The 18,430-nt window shown below is 36.9% G+C and overlaps 1 protein-coding gene across 5 annotated transcripts in view; it reads left to right on the top strand.

Annotated features, from left to right (window-relative positions):
• TBC1D32 (TBC1 domain family member 32) overlaps positions 1–6,584 on the top strand; it is an 87,024-nt gene extending 80,440 nt beyond the window's left edge. For 3 of the 5 annotated variants that reach the window (XM_087776708.1, XM_087776709.1, XM_087776711.1), the window contains 3 exons: positions 411–551; positions 2,417–2,605; positions 5,876–6,584. In XM_087776708.1, coding sequence (XP_087632834.1) covers positions 411–551; positions 2,417–2,605; positions 5,876–5,995 — 450 coding nt within the window. In that variant the 3' untranslated portion in view covers positions 5,996–6,584. Of the gene's footprint in view, positions 1–410; positions 552–2,416; positions 2,606–5,875 lie in introns of those variants that run through there. The other 2 variants (XR_015708787.1, XM_087776710.1) reach the window with 2 other exon arrangements.
• Positions 6,585–18,430: the final 11,846 nt, after the last annotated feature.

Raw genomic sequence — 18,430 nt, forward strand, 5'->3', positions numbered from 1 at the left:
CTAGTAAATGGGAAAAAAAATCAAAGAGAAATTAGTCTTTTTTTTTTTCCTTCTGTTCTTTTGTTCAAAATGTAACAACGGTTTCTCCATCCCTGCTTTGACAATTAAAGCTTACATGCAGTACAGAACTAGATTGCTAATGCAAAGGAATAGTCAGGATGCCTTTAATAACAGTTTCTAACTTTTAATTTTCTTTAGTTTAACTACATGTTTTTCCTGATGGTACTACCAGCTTTTTTGTTTATTCTATTTCCTGTCTCTAAAATAACTGCGGTGATTTATCTTACAAGTAAATGTGTGTATTTTTATATATTGTTCTCAGCAAGGTATTTTAAAATAACACATTTTTGTAGTCCGTAATCCTTTTCCTCAGTTTTCTTGTTGTTGATGATGTTGTTGTTGTTAATCAGATGCACCTGCCTATTACCACAGTGGAAACTGGTATCCATCCAGTTTATTTTTGCAGTGCTCACCACATTGAAATGTTGCTGAAAGCTGAGTTGCCACTTGTCTTTTCAGCCTTCCACATGTCTGGTTTCACTCCATCCCAGGTAACTGATGAAAGCGTATCAAAGTATCATCAAGTTTTTGACTTAATTCCACAAAATCAAGGATGTTCAGGAACTACTGTGGTTTTTCTATACAGCGCTTGTGTGCTGGTTTTGAAACCGGGGTTGAGAGATAGTATTGAACGCATAGTGACTTAAAGTGTCTGAAAATAGAAAGCAACTGACTTTGGTAGAATAATGACACTGTACTGCAGCTGATGATCTTCCATTACATGTTCATGCAGAAAACTTGATAAAAATAATACATACTAAATCCTCAGATTTATCATTAAAAATAAACAGAATATCTTATTCCCTGGAATAGTTTTCTAAATTTTCCATCAGAAGGAAGTGAGTAATTTGGGATAGGTATATAATAGGAAGCAGTTCAGGTGATATTAGAGCAAAATTAATTTTATATGAGCTACCATAACTATCACAATCAGGTAACACACTAATCTTCTATATTAAAGAGATGTTACTAAAGAAGAATATTTATCCATAACGTTAGCTTTCATTTTACCTACTTAGTACAATTACTTGGTAATAAGGAATGCTATGTATGGAGCATTACTTGTAAAGACTACAGTCATGATGAAGCATAAACAACTTAATGCAATAATGAGTTAGACTGCCAATGCAAAGGACCTCTCACCACAGTAAGAAAACTTATTGCTGTTCCAAGGCAAGAAAAATACTTTTCATCTTATGCCTTCAAAACTCCTTTTTGCCACAAGATTTGCAGCTTACGAGACTTCCTAATGGGAGCAGATGCCAGTGTGGTACAGATATTGCTTAAAATAGTCAGCTTGGGATTTGGTCTTTGAGGAGGGAAAATTGGCAGATGAGGGACTTCATCTCAGCATAGGAATGAGGTGCTTATAATAAGGTTCCTGCTTTGGGGTGGGACAATCACTCTTTCCTCAACTGTTCTTGTGTAAGGTATACTGTATGCTTTTTTATTGTTTGCACTCAATTAATAATAGACTAGTTATTGTTCTAAACTGCTGACAAGGTTTTTGTTTGGCAATTTTTTTTTTTTTTTTTTTTTCTTCAACGTGTTACTGAAATGCCACTGGTGGGTGCCACTGTATCTTCTGTGTGATTTTGCAGTTCTGCTGCAGGATTAAAAACAAACAAACCCTGAACTGTGAAAACAACTCTGATGTATTTAAATGCTTATGTGCATCAATAAATACCTGAAAACAGATTTAATGACAGAGTATGGCTGCTGTCATCTAATTAGAATCTTGGTACTTCTGCTGCTGCATATTTTTAAACACTTTAAGGACTGATTAGCAGAAGATTTGTGGTCTAGAACTAAATGAAATGTGCTGTACACATCTTAATACATGGTGATTTAGAACTGGAAAAAGGAGTCGCTAAGTGCGTTCCATACCCACTTCATTAAATGACAACATGTCTTTAGGGAAGGGCCTAACATTCATTTGTAAGGCAAAGAACTACTTTATTTTAAAGGAAAATCCACATTCAACACACCTTCATCACCCTTATTACACTTTAGGCCACATTTAAAAAAAAAAAAAAATTGAAAAAATCACCTTTGCTTTCATTGGACTTTGAGTTTTATGTCTCAACCTCAGGAATTGCCAGAATATACTTAGATAAATGACATGCACGGCTGCAGGGTGTTATGTTTAGCAGAACTCACTGGAAGTCTATTCAGAGGCTGCGATTTAAAAAATGGTGATTCTTGGCTTCTTTTGTACTTTATCCCTTTTGTTTTCATAAGTAGAGTAACGTTATAGGAAAAAGGGTCTGTAATATAGAAAAGTTGAGAGATAAAGCTGATCAATTATGACAATGTCTACAGCAATTTAATTATATCTAATTTCATTCTCATCTAGATTTGTCTGCAATGGATAACTCAGTGTTTCTGGAATTACATGGACTGGAGTGAGATCTGTCACTACATTGCTATCTGTATTTTCCTTGGTCCTGATTATCAAATATATATGTGTATTTCTGTGTTCAAACATCTACAGCAAGACATCCTGAAGCACACTGAAGCCCAAGATCTTCAGGTTTTTCTTAAAGTAGGGGTTTCTTTTTTAATTTTTCAATTGCTGAAGGGAAGCAAAGCTCTCAATTCTGAAAATATGTATGTTACTTAATCTGAAGCTCTTACTGAATTTCACTTATTGATTTTAAGTGAGTGCAATAATACTTTTATTTACTTCCTGGCAGGAAATTGTGGTATAGTATTTTCCAGAGAATAACTTTCCTACATTTTGTCCTGATCAGTTCCCTTTGTAAGCAAAGTAAGTAGCTACATTAAGTCATGAGGACATTTGATTCAGTTCTCTTTATGTGGCCCCAGTCTCATTAAACTAGATGTTCTCCAGAAAGCTAGGTTTACACAGTGGTCTCCTAATGAAGCTTGAAGAGATGTGGCACAAAGCTCAGTGAGCTGTTATTTTTAACAGATGCCAGTTACTATACAACCAGCCTCACAATTTTGTATTCTTTGCCATATTACGAATTACGTTTGGTTATTGGATACTTTTTGCAGGGTACTGCTACAGCTATAGATGCAGTCATGAATAGATACAAATATTTGACTCTTCTTCCCAGAGACATTTTTGCTTTTTTCTCTGATCTCTTTTTTCCTTCTCCAGTCAAAATTCTTTTGAGAGCTATATATCTACATCTTAGTCTGTCCTGGCAACGATAGTTTTCTGACTAGCTTGCATCCAACTTATATATTCTTAAATAAGTCTTAAATTCAGTCATTTTTCTTGAAAACGTTTGGTACACAGTCTAATGAGTGAATTGTTGTGTTTGACCTGGATTTGGTCAATGTCACTTAAAAACGACTTCACCTTGATGGCATTATTGTGATAGTTTATGTAAATTACAGAAGAGAAAATTTGTGTGTTGTCACCTACAGTATAAACGGGCCAAAGATTTGACATGGTACTGTTAAATTAATGAGAAATACTGTGTATTAATGCACTACTGGAGCATTTACAATTCATCGAGTAACTACTGCAGAAAAAGAGGAGTTAATAGCATACTTAAACTGTACTCTTGCTTTTGATAGCTCTTAAATCATCTAAAGAAAAAAAATTATTCTGTCATTGTATGAATTCAATTTCAGCTATATAATGTGCTTCATGTGAGGTTACTTGTGTTTAATACTTGCAAAGGCGTTAGTCAGCTGCCCTGTTATTGAAATAACCAAATTCAATTTAAAGTTTTAGCCTATTTCTCAGCACAACATTCACAAATTTGCATTACTGCAAGGGAACAGTTCTCTTAAAAGTGTAAGTATAAACTATTCTGAGAACATAATCTAAGTTAAGAAAAAAAAAAACAACACACCTACAACCTTTGAATATTCGTTTTATATATTTTTTAATATAATGTCACATCTTGAACTTCGTACTAGCAATGGTCATTTGCTATATGAACAAGTCCTGATGCCTATTTTCCTTCCAAGAACAGATAGTACTTTATGTTTCTAAGCTTCTAACGTGCTTTATATCTGTAATGAAGAGATGATGATTTGACAGCAATACACCTTTGTTGGTATTATCTAATAAGTAGTTCCAGGTAGCTGTTAAAATTAAAAAGAAATATTTTCTTCTTAAAATACTTTCATTTGCACACAAAAAAAGAAGTTGGAGACAACTTTGCTGTCAATTCAGATGACGTTATGCCTAGCACTTAAAATAAGTAAAACATTCACCCTTTCAGTGTGTCCTTCTAGTGATAAAAAATAGCTGACCACCAGTGAAAGAGATCATCTTCTATTACTCTATAATTTGCCTTTCCTCTGTGCCAAGAGGAAAATAGAAGTAACAAATTCTTCATGAACACTTTTCCCTTTTTCTGGTTCTTTCTGTTGGCTGAGATGGGTTACTAACAGTTATGATCCCTTCGAGATATCTTGAAGTTTCAGCATTAACTGAATTTTAAATTTATTGCTTGGTCTTTCATTAATCCTTTCATGGAAAGATGAAGGTGCATAGCTTTGTAATTTCCACATGTGAACCAAGAATACTGTAACCTGCCACCTCAGTAAACCCATCTTGACTATCTTGGTTTCATTGGTTTCATTTGGATAAAATAGAGAAACTGGGGCTACAGGGTTTGTGACTTCTTGTAATAGCACACGTAGGCCAGTATGTCAGTCTCTTCTAGGAGTAATTTAGCTACTCTTCACTTTATTTTCTGTGAGTATGGGCCATATTACTGACAACTAAGTGGCTGACCAATGCTTTAATATGTGCACGCATTTAATCAGTATAGGATTTGACTGCTTAAAAAAAAAAAAAAGTTTAATACCTACTACAGTTCTCTATTGGAGTCAGTTTTCTTTTCCGCTGTAGTCAACCTTCTCACAGTGCATGAAGAGCAACTTGGAAGGTAAAATCATGCCTTTGCTTTCACTTGTGAGTACAGGAAGAGAAATATAAAGACCATCTCGAATTCCTGTTCAGATGCCAAAGTGCAGCCTTCCAAACCTGAGTAGATGTTCTCAGGAGAATTCTGCTTCGCAGAGATTCATAGTCAGTACACCAGCAGATACAGCTTGTGTCCACAACGACTGTCTGGCTCCAGAGAGCTCTTTGCAGCACATGCTGCCAACAGTGGTAATACTGCTTAGTAGATGGTGGGCACACAAGTTGTTCCAGTTCAAAGCAGCCAGAAATTCACCCATTTTACCTAGACTGTTCTTCAGGACTCTGCTTTCTGCAGTGCATCCTCCCTCTCCAATATTGTAGCCACGAGAAGAAACATGGCCCGTTCATTTCTTTTTCCTGAGGGCCCCTTCTTTTACTCTGTGATGCAGAAGTGTTTATTCTGTTTTTATTTAAGCACTTCATAAAGATCTTTCTTTATAATTGATTTTAAGAATAAGTACCTACTCTTACTCTCCTGGTTTTATTGAGAGTCTAGGTGGATATGAAAGCCACATTAACAAACTTTTAGCATGCCACATGTTGGTATAGAAATCTTTTAAAAGAATATTTTAGTACCTGGCTGTACTTTCTTAAAGCTTACTTTGTTTTCCTTAAAAATCTTCATATGACATGTTCTCCAGAAAGGAGATGAACAACATCCACCTGAAAAAACTATTTGTTACCAAGACTGTAATTAGAACGAACTGTCTGGAAGCAGATACTACCACTTCTTTATTTCTAAACGAAATGTAATAAAATGTGTGTATTTTAAACACCCAGGCTGTGACAAGCAGAACAAAGTAAGCTATCTTTAGAAGCTTGGAATTCATTAAATTTGAGTTGTGTATCTTTTTTTTTTTCCTAGCTAATAAATGTTTTTTGTGTGTATTTGTGCAGGAAGAAGCACTCCATGGATTTCGAGTGAGTGATTATTTAGAATACATGGAAAGCTTGGAGGCGATCTACAGACCTATGCTGCTGAAAGACATGAGGAACATAAGAGTGCAGAACACATAGATGAAGCAAACAAGCACTTTATTTTCCAGTTTCGATTACATCCTTTAAAAGGATGCTGATTGATTGATATATCAATCTCACCTAAAATAAGTCAGGCTGTGTAAATTGTAAAATAAATAAGGAGGGTTTTCAGATTAAGTCCTTTTGCAAAAAATATATTCTAAGTTTGATGACCTAAAATACCACATTTTCCCAGACAGGCTATATGCACAGCCTCATTTTCAGTTAGCAGAAGGCAGCTTCAGAACCCACCCGTAGGACGCTGAAGTGTCTTCCTTAGAACATAAGTCTTCCTTATAAAGCCTTGAACCTGTTCCCAACTCGTTGCATTGTTGTCATCTCCTTGTAGCACAGTCCTAAAACCTTCATATTTTGCTAGGGTCTGACAAAGTGATTTTTCTTAGAAACAAGTGCTAAGTGTGTATTCATATGCATGAAAAGTCAACAAATGAAAAACACATTCCCTGTACACGGCTGTTCTGACTTTGTGGATAAGGTTGAGAAAATGGGGTGTTCAAATACATGTAATGAAAAGACTGATATTCCTGTCTTTTTTTAAATAAAATAAATCATTTTGTGCCATAAACCATCTATTTGTAACATACACTCTCTGTTTGCATAAGAAATCCTTGAGCAGCCTGCTGTTAATATCTCTGGAAAATTATAATTTTTAAAGATTCTGATTTCATTCAGATAGGAAAACTAGTAAGAAGCTTCATCTGTGATTGCCTTTCATCATCAATGAAAAGCAAGAACTAAGGCTGCTAGATATTTTCTAACACCAGTGCGGTGTTGGTAAAATTTTAACATTGTTGAAGGTGACTGAAGTTCCCAATTTCAAAAGAAACATGGTTTTCTTGAGAAGGATAGGTTTTAGGTAACGGTCAGTGGGCAGCTGAGGAAATATTCTAGCAGCTTTCTTTTCCATATTATATTATATCGTTAAACATTATTTAAGAAATCAGTTTGTGCATCAATTCACAGTTGTTTTTTGAATCCAAATTTCGAAGCACGGGGCATAATGTTGAGTCAATAAATAATACTCAATTATGTGACAACATATTCCTAAAATGAATACTACAATTGGCTTGTCAAGAATTCATAAATGCCTTTGTATTTGATTGAAATTATGGCCAATAAAATGATATATTGGCAAGCAGGAGGGTTTCCGTCAGTATTTGCAAGTAATCAAAGGATGTAGATGGAAAATGTCAAGGTATTATCCTGTGGCCATTTAATATTTTTTATACAGTCAATCAGATCTGCATCACAATTTCCAAAAAAGAAAATATCAAGTAGAAATGTAACCTTTACAATGCCCACATGAGGTTAGATGAAAAGTAGACATTTAAGATGATAGCTTACTAACTGCAGAAATTCATAGTCACATGGAAAGAAAATCTAAAATTAGAACAGTTATTAAAATTTATTCTCAAATTTGTTATACTATATATGTCTTGAAATGGAAGAGGAAAAAAAGTGTGGTCTGTTTGGTACATCCTATCCATCACCAGCCAAGCTTCCTCTCCCATCTCCCTCACCGCCTCCCCCCCCGCCCTCCCAGTATTTGTAGATTGCTCGTTCTTTTCATTTGGCAAGATTCCCGCCCCCGACTTCTGTATTTTGTTGGCCTCTTCTGTTCAGGGCTTTTCATCTGTGCTTAAAGGTATTCTCTCAGTAGGCGTGCTAATTCCCATTTCTCACAACCTCTATTCTACCCTGTTTTTTTTTCGTTCTCCGCTATGAGAGGCATTATAGTGACATGGACTTTCATCTGTTTCTTATATACCTACCTCACCAGTAGAACTTTATGGTTTGAAGCTCTGTCTCGTTGAGTTGCCCAAGTTCACTATCGGGGTATTGGGAAGGTTGAAAGAGTTCAGACAGTGGGATTAGCTCAGCCTACAAGGCTTAGAGACTGGCCTGGAGCAAAACTTCTGGGAGCATTTCAGAGCAGTAGCATCCATCCATGAAGTGAGATACACTTGTCTGCTTTTTCTCCTGTGCTACACTAGGTTCAGAACTGGCATTTGTTGCATGCTGGCCCACAGCCTTCCCCTCAGAGTAACAGTACTGATGATTTGCAATATTCATTCATCCATACTGGTAGTTTTGACTGATGATCTCTGACTTTGGTGTGAAGGCTGGGTTTGTCTTTTTGTAATTATTTCACAGATTTCTCTTTCTAGATTATCTATTAAGAACTTTATGGTGCATGATGAAGTTCTACATTAAAAGGCCCAAGGGACCTCTGGATAGGTTCTAAAACTGGTGCATAGCTCCTTTTGGGTGCTGTGAAGAAACTCACCAAGGAATCCTACTTGTGTATTGTGAGTTGGCTCACTAGCAGCTGCTTAGGCAGTGACTGTCATTTTCTCTTCCTGTCTTAGAGGTGGGAAGCAGTCTGTTTTCAGAGGTATTGCAGTCAGTAGGCAAATCTTAGGTGAAAGTTGACTTAATGGAAGAAAGGAAGTAATGGCTTTAGTGGAGACTTTGCTTAGAAGGCTTCATTTCTAGATGCCCACCCCCTCTTATCTCCCTTACACATGCCCTTTATTAAGGCATTTTTTCAAACTGTGTTCTTTGAAAAAAAAAAATCTTTCAAAAACTCAGACTTAACACAACCACTCTGTCATCTAGCCCAGCCTTGATGAAGACTTATCTAGTACCTAGATTTACAAAGTCTTTCTACGAAGCTGCGTTAACTTTCATTTAAGGTGTTAAGATCCTGTGTTGGAACCTAGCGTCACTAATGGCATGTTCAGTGATGGCATCTAATTAGGCTTTGCAATTGGATTAACTTAAAGTTCTACTCCATAGAAAACAGCAAATACTAGGCTGTTGCTTACTTTGAGAGTATAAGAGATTCTCTAGTGTCATCAGTATCAACTTCCTAAACTGCTTTTTGAAAACAAGGTTATTTTTGGCTTAGTCTTGGACAATAAACTTGTTCTCACCCTGAGATACTCATTTTCCCTGAGTAAATTTGCATCAATAATTCTGAAGTTTCTTGGGGTTCATGCTTCCTCCTTCAACCACCCAGAGTTTCTAAAAGGCAAATACTGAATGTACCTTTTTATTAGGCAATCTATCCTTTCTTAGGATTTCAGTTTCATTTCGGCCAAAGTAATAGTTGCACTACTTCAACTCAGAGTGAAATGCCCTGTTCTTGCAGTTACCTTTAAAGAGATTTTTGGTCTTGGTAATTATTTTGCATAAAAAGTTGGTAAATTGCCCTGTACCTTGTAATATCAGATCCTTAGTAGCTTGATATTTCCAGTGACATTGCTTCTTTATCAAATTAAACAAGATTCAGCTTCTCTAGCAGAAAGTTACTTATTATGTGTATTCTTATAGGAAGAAGTCTTTACACAGTGAAGTATAAGTAGCCAGCATAATTGGCCAAGTCCCTGCTGTAGCTAGTTTAGGAACCGAGCAGCATAAATTCCCCAAATGCATCCTAGTTATGTAGACAACATTACCAGATGATGTTACATAGTGAAAGTTAAGCATTAGAGTAGTTATTTGGTTAAAGAAGTAGGGAAAATATTATGTTTTATCAACACCTGCAATAACATTTTCTTTACAGAATGTCTGGATTCTCAAAATATTTTGATTAGGATTTGTGATATAATAAATGTTTTAGAAGTCCAACAAAACCCACAAATGTTGAATTTAGACTTGTCCAGTATCATTGCCACATTCCTATGAGACAAACTAAACATTACTGCAAAGTTCTTGAAAAACAGCTTCACTAGATAAAATGAATGTGTGAGCACATACACAAATTCAAATTATAAAATACATTAGAACCTGCAGTGAAATTTCTGTAATTATATGCAACCTAAGAGTGAACACTGACAAAGGTTTTGCCACTAATTTTTATTTTCCTGACTGTGCATTTCATAAGTTCATGGCTTTACTTTTTTTTCCTGTCTAGAAAAAAAAAAAGTTTTAAATATTTTTGGACTTTGGTGAACTGTGTTGGCTCATCTACATTAAGAAAAGAGGCTGGCAAGTATGAGGAAAGAATTATGACAACAACTGATGGAACCAAGTATTTGCCTGACACCAGGGTCAAAGAATGCTAAGACTCCCATAAAATCTGTTCTTTTAACCTTAATAGCAGTCTCTTTTTTAAAAATAACTTTTTAGCATATATCTCAAAATAACCAAATGACAAACATCCATATGCTGATTAACACGAGAACACTTAATATATATTGTGTTTCTAGAAATTCTATAAATTTTTAAAGAGACCACGGTTGATTAAGCTACCAATTATGAAGTTGTCAGTTCCTTTATCAGCAGCAGATATTTGTCAGGAAAATTAGCTCTTGTGCTAGGCATTTGAGTAACCCAGGGACTCTTGCCATCTAAATAGCTGCCACTTTGTATTCCTCATCCCCCAACAAAGAAGAGAGGGGCACTGCAGAGCTGACCCTTAATATCAACGACTTTCATCAGCATTGCATCAAATCAGTGCAAAGAGGTAGAGTACACAATAATCAGGAAGATGAGTCAAATACAAATATAAAGCAAACAGCCTGAGTACCCAGTGCTGCTACTGACAAAAGCACTTTTTGCATTGCCTCCAGCAATTCAGTCAGCTGAAGCTTCTCCATCTGCAAAACAGCTACAATTTCATACAGTCCATGTAGGTGCTGAGATGATTAATTAGACAATATTTTTAAAACATTTAGTGCATGAAAATTCTACATAAATGCTAAATCTTAATACCTGATAATAATATAAAATTCCATTGTGCCCTATGACAGAAACAGGACATTGACATGTTACAAGTAGACTGAAACAGAGCTTGAAGCGATGGTAGTCGGGAAACCAATGGCATCATCTTTGGATCAACGACAGTCTAAAGACAAGTGACCACTTTAGCAACAGATACCTGAAGACATGCTCACATGGTATATTACCTCTGGTTTGAAGACTCCCTCATCCAGCTTTGCTGGCTTATATTATGACTTCTCCCTTCACTCAGCTCACCATTTTCTTTCAGGGAACTAAAGTCTACTGAGATGTAGACATTGTCTTTCTCTAAATCTATTTGCATTTTTCTGGTTGCCTCTTCCAGCTTCTTTTTCCCTGCTTTCCATCTTGATTGTATTTATCTCTCTCAGGCTATTTCTCTCTCTTATTTTCAGCTGTCTCATTGTTCCCAATCCCCAGTGACAGTCCAAGCACTAAAGGATAAGAAGGTTTCCTTGCTTGTACCTAAAATGTGTAACTAAATATGATTTAAAACAAACATAAGGGCGGGGGGGGTGGGGGGGGTGGGAACAACAACACCACTAAATAAAACCCCAACTTGGAAAAACTGAGAAGCCAGTTGTAGGAAGACGTGACCCCCGCAAATAAGCTGTCAGCAGTCCTGACCCAGTCTCCTGCTGGAGGGAGGTAAGCACTGCTGCCTCTGCCTGTCTGTCACATCCCCCTAACCATCAGCTGAGATGCCATGCTGAATAGAAACACCTGTGTTATCCCTAAAAGACATGCAGTTTCCAGGCCACTTCCTTCAGCAGCCTCTGCAGCATGACTCAGCCTTTTGGGATAAAATCAGTAATCTACAAAAATATTTTTTACCTGTTCCTGTCTGCCGTATTGCCTTTTGCCAAGTTATTTTACTTCTGAAAACTTTGAGTATCTATCTAAAAACATGTAAGTAATGCTTACTTGCTTTTGTAAAAATGACAGTTCTGCAGGTGGAAACAGGTTCTCCATTACCATATACAGTGTTCATGCAACAAGAGAAATACTGGCAGTGGAAGCAACTAGAAGGTTAAAAAAAAAATCCTTTAGATCTGGTAGGAAAAAAATAGATCAAAGTTAAATAGTGACACTGTAAACTCTGTTTTCCACTGTTTTGAGATGTCCAACTCAAACAATCACTAGGTCAACAGATAAACAGTCTCAGCCTCTCTAAACCATTTTGTGTTGTCTTAAAGTAACTGCTAGCTAATCCATAGCAATATTGCATAGGTTTCAAAAGGAGCTAAGTTTGAATAACATTAAAAGATCCCGGTAAACAGGCTGAATTTCAGTATAACACGTTATCATTAAAGACAAGAGATCACAATACAGAATAAGAGCAGAAGCACTGCTGAGCTGACATCCAGAAGGAAATTAGAAAATGCCGGGCTACAGGCAAAGCTGTGGTGCCCTATAACACAGTAATGACACAATGCTTCATTGCCAAGCGCTTTGCATTTCATCACCTCCAGCATGAGAATCATCCTTTATTGCTTGTCTAGGTAGTATTAGTGAACATGTACATGGTTCAATCATTTTCATTTTTGATACCGGGATGATGCTTCAAGGATGGCAAGAAATTTGGCAAGAAGAATGGAGTTAGTACCAGTAGAGTTTCAGGGTATGTCTGTTCTCTGTCCCTGCTAACAGCAATGCTCAGATTACAGCAGGTCCCTCACTCACTAGTGAGTTACAGCAGCAGCTTCCCAGGGAAGGAAACTGGGAGTCTGGCAACATTTGAGAAAAAAGGTACATTATTGGCCATCGTTACTGAAAACCGACCACTGAAAGCAATCACTTTAGGCTGCATTTCCTAAGGAAACAGGCAGGTTCATCAGGCTAATTAGAATGCATGCATTTTAATACAGCCAACTGCCAGGTCATATATCTCAACAGGGGCCAAACACCATGTTTACATGAAGGACTTTGTTATGAAAGGACAGTGGCAAAGACAAGTAAGTTCGCTGTCCAAAAGAATCCCATACTGTCGCAGTAGAGAAATTTATGAGTTGTGGCTAAGAAAGAAATCCTAATTTGTAAATGAAGAGATTATTTTCCTCTATTTATAACATCAGGGACTATTAAATAAATAATGTCCTATTCCATTCCCAATGCTTCCAGGAAGCATGTGTAAAAATTAGAAGGCTGAGAAAAGAGCTACAGTAAGTGTCATACTAAATAACTGTCATGCAGTTAAGGACCTATGAGGCATAGTCTAGTTAGTCCATTCAAGAGAAGATTGTTAGGTTAGATTGTTAGAAGATGGTTTGCTGTCTGTGATTGCTATGTGGAGAAGAGATTTCTGATAACATCTTTCTAATCTAGCCAAACATCTTCCTCTCCCCCTTCCCCCACGAACAAGAAAAGCACATCGCCACCAAGAATGTGTGAGATCTAGGAATGAGGAGCTACGGAAACAGGCTGGAAGAAGTTGTCATTTTGCAATGAAGATAACTATCCAGTAGAACAAAGTTACTTTTAAGATAATAAATCATCAGATCAATATTTCCAGTCATGATCTGATTTTTTTAAATACATGCTATTCTAGAACACATGCTATTCTAAAATACATAGTTTATTCCAAGTTCCACAGCTCAAGTTACACAGTGAGTTAACTCTGTGATATCTGACCTTTCTGTCCCTAAAATATACTTAAAAAAAAAAACAAAACATCAGTTAGTATCAATGGGATATGATCTCTTCCAGTTCTCTTTGATGCATTTTAGGCAAAACATAAGAAAAAAACCCAAACAAACCAAACCAAAACTTATACAAGGAGTTAGAGATGAACAAATCTGAGGTAGAACAGCAAAAAAATTTATATAAAGAATTTAAGAATAGATGGTAATGACAGCACACATTTTCCCTTTCAAATTATAATATATACCTATATACCACATTGGATTGGAACTGAAGATATAATTTTAACTAGTTTGAGCAGACAGAAAATCAAAACTTGTTTGAAACATAACATTATATTTGTGTCAGAAGAAGTAACTAGCATTTATTTCCTGTAAGGAAGTCATTTGGAGAGCTGCAATGTTTGTACCATTTCTGCAAATCAGTGGAGTATATTCATGACACCTCTTCTGGCATCTTGTTTATTAGCTGATCACACATAAGTAGACAGAGGTATGACTCTTACTTCAAAGCCAGATTTTTCAGCCTAGTTTCCAATCGTTTAAAATGCTATTTCCAGGTACACAGACCATTTCAGATTTCACTTTTGTTCAAAATCTAAGCTAAAGCAGAACAAATCTTTTAATTTCAGATCATGAATGAGGAACCAGTTGTATTACTAACGAGGACTGGTTCAAAAAGTTTTGTATACTCAGCAGAGTATCAGCGAAAAAAACATCTTCCCTGTTCCTCTGATACCAAACTACCAGTAAATTAAAAAAGCCCCACAGCTCCAGAGCATAATGCGGCTTGATTCTGTTTAATCACAAAAAAAAGTCTCAAAGCTTAACATACAAACGCAGTGGTGCATAGGGACATATCAACGTGGTTTGAAAAATTAGTTTAGATGGGGTTAAATTGGGAACTGACACTTGACTAATATTGCATCAGGTCAGTTTCCTGCTCAGAAATAGAACGAGACAAGGAGAATACATGAAATTCGCTTAGAATGATGAATGGGAGAAACGGGCTTTTTTGTGGTAGATTTTTAAAGAAACAAACACAACAAAAATAAAAACTCCAAGGGAAATTAACCATTTGAAAGAAATCAATGTTTACTCTCTCAAAAGATTTCATCTGCTCTTGGTATTTCCTGTGCTCTAACTCAAAGCCTATCATGGTATCGGATTCATCCATGATGTGGGAATTAGCTGCTTTTAAAATGGACTCAACTTTTAAAATATTACTTTAAATTAATGCAGACATTCATAAGCCAACACAACAATCCATTTACACTGCAGCATTCCTTTGCACCATGGCTACAGCTAAGGTCACTGCTGAAAGGAAGGAATATTCCTAACAAAGCCAGGAGGCTGAGGGCCTTACCATGTTGACAAAATAAACACTAATTGAAAGGGGAAGGAGCCTAATAACAAAATTCATTTGTCAGCTGTTCTCTAGAGGAGAAGATGAAATTTCAAGCAAAGCAGTAAAAGTGATGAAAAAAATCAGTGTGCCCATTTCATCATATTTGCATTCATCTATTTGAACTCTCCTCCAAATTCTTGATGCTTTAGATAAGGTACATTTTCTGGAGCTATCAAGACTACCTCTTGCAGCACAATTTTCACTTAGAAGGCAAATTACAAGTAGTTTTTTTTCAGATCAACGTTTTCTTGGTTTGTAAAACCCACTGTTGTGAACAATGCCATATACTGTCACAATTTGTGTCGTGGACCTTCTAGGAAAAGCTTTCAGGTCCAAAAGAACTTATTCCCCATTTTGATTCAGGATGGTGTTTAGTTACAATGTTATTTTTGTCCAGCTCTAAATCAACAAAGAAAAGCCTCCTGCTAGAAAATAGGAAACCAAGGTTTGGAACAAATACAATTTTGGCAAGGAATTCCTTCTGAGGGAAATTATAGACCCATGAAGCCAGTTAGACCATCTGTCTAAATCACTTTGGAGTCATTCAGATACTCATAGGAAATTCATTTTGTACAGATCCTGGAGGTGAGGGGAAACCATGGCCTCTAGATACCCCAATCCTTTCAGACTCCCATGAAAATTAAATTTAATGATATTTCAGCCAAATCACTTGGAGCCAAACAGCTTTGTTCCTTAGAGAAACTAATTTTGTATCCCGAATAATTGCCTTCACCTTCAACATGCAGTAGACTTGAAGCTTCCAAAACATCCTGAACTGCAGGAGTGGGAGAATCTCAGTGTAGCACCGAACAACCACTGTTCTGGATTTATTCTGCAACGATGCCGCAGACTACCACTATGGCTATTCTTAGTGCCAGCTGCTTTTCATCTGTGAAGCTAGAGTTTCAAACAGCTATTGACAACATCCTGCAATACTAACATGCTATGCTGAGGAAAACAGTATCAAGCTGCAAGCTCATTCTCTATTGTGAATAATAATGGAATTGTTTGCCGCAACAAAATTTTGACATCAGATTTCATCAAATATTCTCCAAAAGTACAGTGATTCTTTTCAGAGAGGGAAACCCTCTTCAATGTCTCCCATAAAAATAGCTCCATCAGCACTACCCCCCAAAATAACAAGGAATTGTTTAGGATATAATATTTCTTAGAGAAAGAGAGTAATAAAGAACTCCCAGAATGTGCTCTTACACACAGCTAAAACAACCTAACAACCTGCTACCTTCTATAATCCCTGCTCCTATGTTGAATACTCCCACTGCTTGCACCACTGATTCTTACCAGATCCTTCCACTAGCTGGTTTATATCCTTAAAACAGCAAAAGGACATCTTCTTATATGTGGGGGTTGTTTTCTAGATGCTTGGATGGGGAGTGGGAGCCCCATCAGGGTTGCAGGCTGAACCCGTAACATGAGTAATAGTGCACACATGGAAAAATCTCTCCTCCACTTGTGTCATGCACAGTTAAACTCATTTGTTACAGCAGAGAAGATGAAACTGTCAAAACTCCAATGTAAGAATAGTTTGTTTTCCCCCCACGTGAATGTATTCCTACTATAAATTTCAGCTATTGAAGAAGAAGTTTGAAAGATTTAAAGAAATACATTAACATACTTTATGGTATGACATGGTCTGGATTGTAAGCAGCCAGTTTGACTTGACTTTACAGAGCAGAAGAGGCAAATGTCAGAATCTGGTCTTCTAAATGAGCCTTTCAGAAGATATGAATGGGCAATAAACTAGAAAAAGCCAAATGTTCTCTCCTATTCTAACCAAGAAAACCAGCTCAGCACCTAAAACACAGCAAATGTTTTCCTTTGGGAAAATCCTGGCTGAGACCCACAGTAAATTTTCTTTGGCACACAGCTTTTACTTCAGCTTGCCGATGGAACTGTCCTTTTCCTCCACTATCTACCACAGTTGCCAGTGTCTATCCTTAAGGTCCTTGTATGCCCACCACTTACTCACACTTGTTAAAAAAAAACAATAGCAAAGTTATACAATGACTGCACTAGTATAAAGTCAGGAATTCATTTTAAAGGGTTTGTGATCTTCAAGCAGAAGGGTGCACTTGAACCAGTAACTGTAAAGTGGTAATTGAACCATTACTTGCAAATTCCAGGTTGATGACAATACAGTCAACTCATGATGGTTTTGGGGTCTCGCAAAGTGTGTTGTGAATCAGCCAGGTTTAGCCTTTCTCCAGCTTTCTCCAGCTGCTTGACTGCAGCCACAGGCTCCTTGCACAAGGCTTTGCTCAACTTGCTACAAGTTGTCACAGCTCCTAACAGAAATCTGTCTGGAAGCTTGTCCTAAAGTGAATGCTCTAAATATAGTCTCTAATTGAGTGTTAGCTACTTAAAAGCGTGAGCAATGTGGGAAACTCCACATACGTGTCTTCAAAGGTCTTTTGTCAGCAGACACTCAAGACAAAGAGTTGCCTTTAGTTCCTGACTCTGCATCCCTCCTCATGGGCAATGGTATGCAAATCACAAGGTCTCCATGCTGCAGAGCCACAGCCCTCTCCACCTTAGCTCCTGCAAGATCTTCAGGAAAGAGCCTCCTCCTTAGTATTTGTACTAGCAGTTTCTATTGCATTTTCAAAGCATTTCAGGACACGGGACAGGAAGGTATGAAGAATTCCTTGAATTACAGTAACAGTCTCATGGTTTACGTTTATGAAAAAGTCAAAGTCACAAAAAGAACACGCTGCTCACAAAGGCCAAAGGACCTAGCTGAACTTTATCACTTTAGAAAAGCATGACACTCTGCCATGTAGTAGAAACCAATGTTGACATATCTTTGTTTTGTTTAATCCCAGTGATAATTTCACTGAGATTACATTAGGCTATTTGTAAATTCAACTTCAAAAGTTTCATTTGTGAATACAGAAAGCCATGCTAAGACTCGCTAAATCTTTTCTGAAAAAAGGTATGTTGAGGAATTTAGGCTAGATGTGATGGTTAAGTTAATACGTAACTTCAGAGTTATTTAATCTGGCCGAAGAAAGTAAAGCTTTAGGTGTTCTGCTTGCAAAGAAAATCTTAGAATTATAAACTCAGTGAACAACGAGGCAGGGCAGTCGATTTAAAACAGTAGCTTGGAAAAGTACATACTTTTCTCTGTTAGCCTCAAACTAACATTATATTAAGATACATCATTACCTTTAACAAAGAACAGGGTTTTTGGGGGGAAACCTCTTGCTTTTATTAATTCCAGAGCAACTGTCCTGAGAAGATCCCAGGCTTTCTTCTGGTAGAGCTGAATGTCAGGTAAAGTTTCTAGTCGGGTGTCAATATGGAGAGTGAGAGCTCATAAAATTCAGCAGAAGTTTTAGCAAACATACTGTGATCATTTGTGAGGTGACTGTGCAGTTTGATAGATTGCAATTATTATCAGTTAAATGTTCAATTCTTTCCACAAAGTAATCAGCCAACAAAGATTAGCTCATTATGCAAATGCAGACAGTGAACACTGTGTGCACAGTGGTGTAGCAAAGATGCTGCACTGGCGGCAAGCTACTTAAGGTACAGAGAGAAACCAGAATTTAAAACAGTAAATGTAATAATAAAAAACAATTAGAGGGAGTGTAAACACTA

The sequence above is a fragment of the Nipponia nippon genome, unplaced genomic scaffold (genome assembly GCF_047370975.1).
Source record: "Nipponia nippon isolate SJK-2023a ecotype South Korea unplaced genomic scaffold, ASM4737097v1 scaffold_4, whole genome shotgun sequence".
Taxonomy (NCBI): domain Eukaryota; kingdom Metazoa; phylum Chordata; class Aves; order Pelecaniformes; family Threskiornithidae; genus Nipponia; species Nipponia nippon.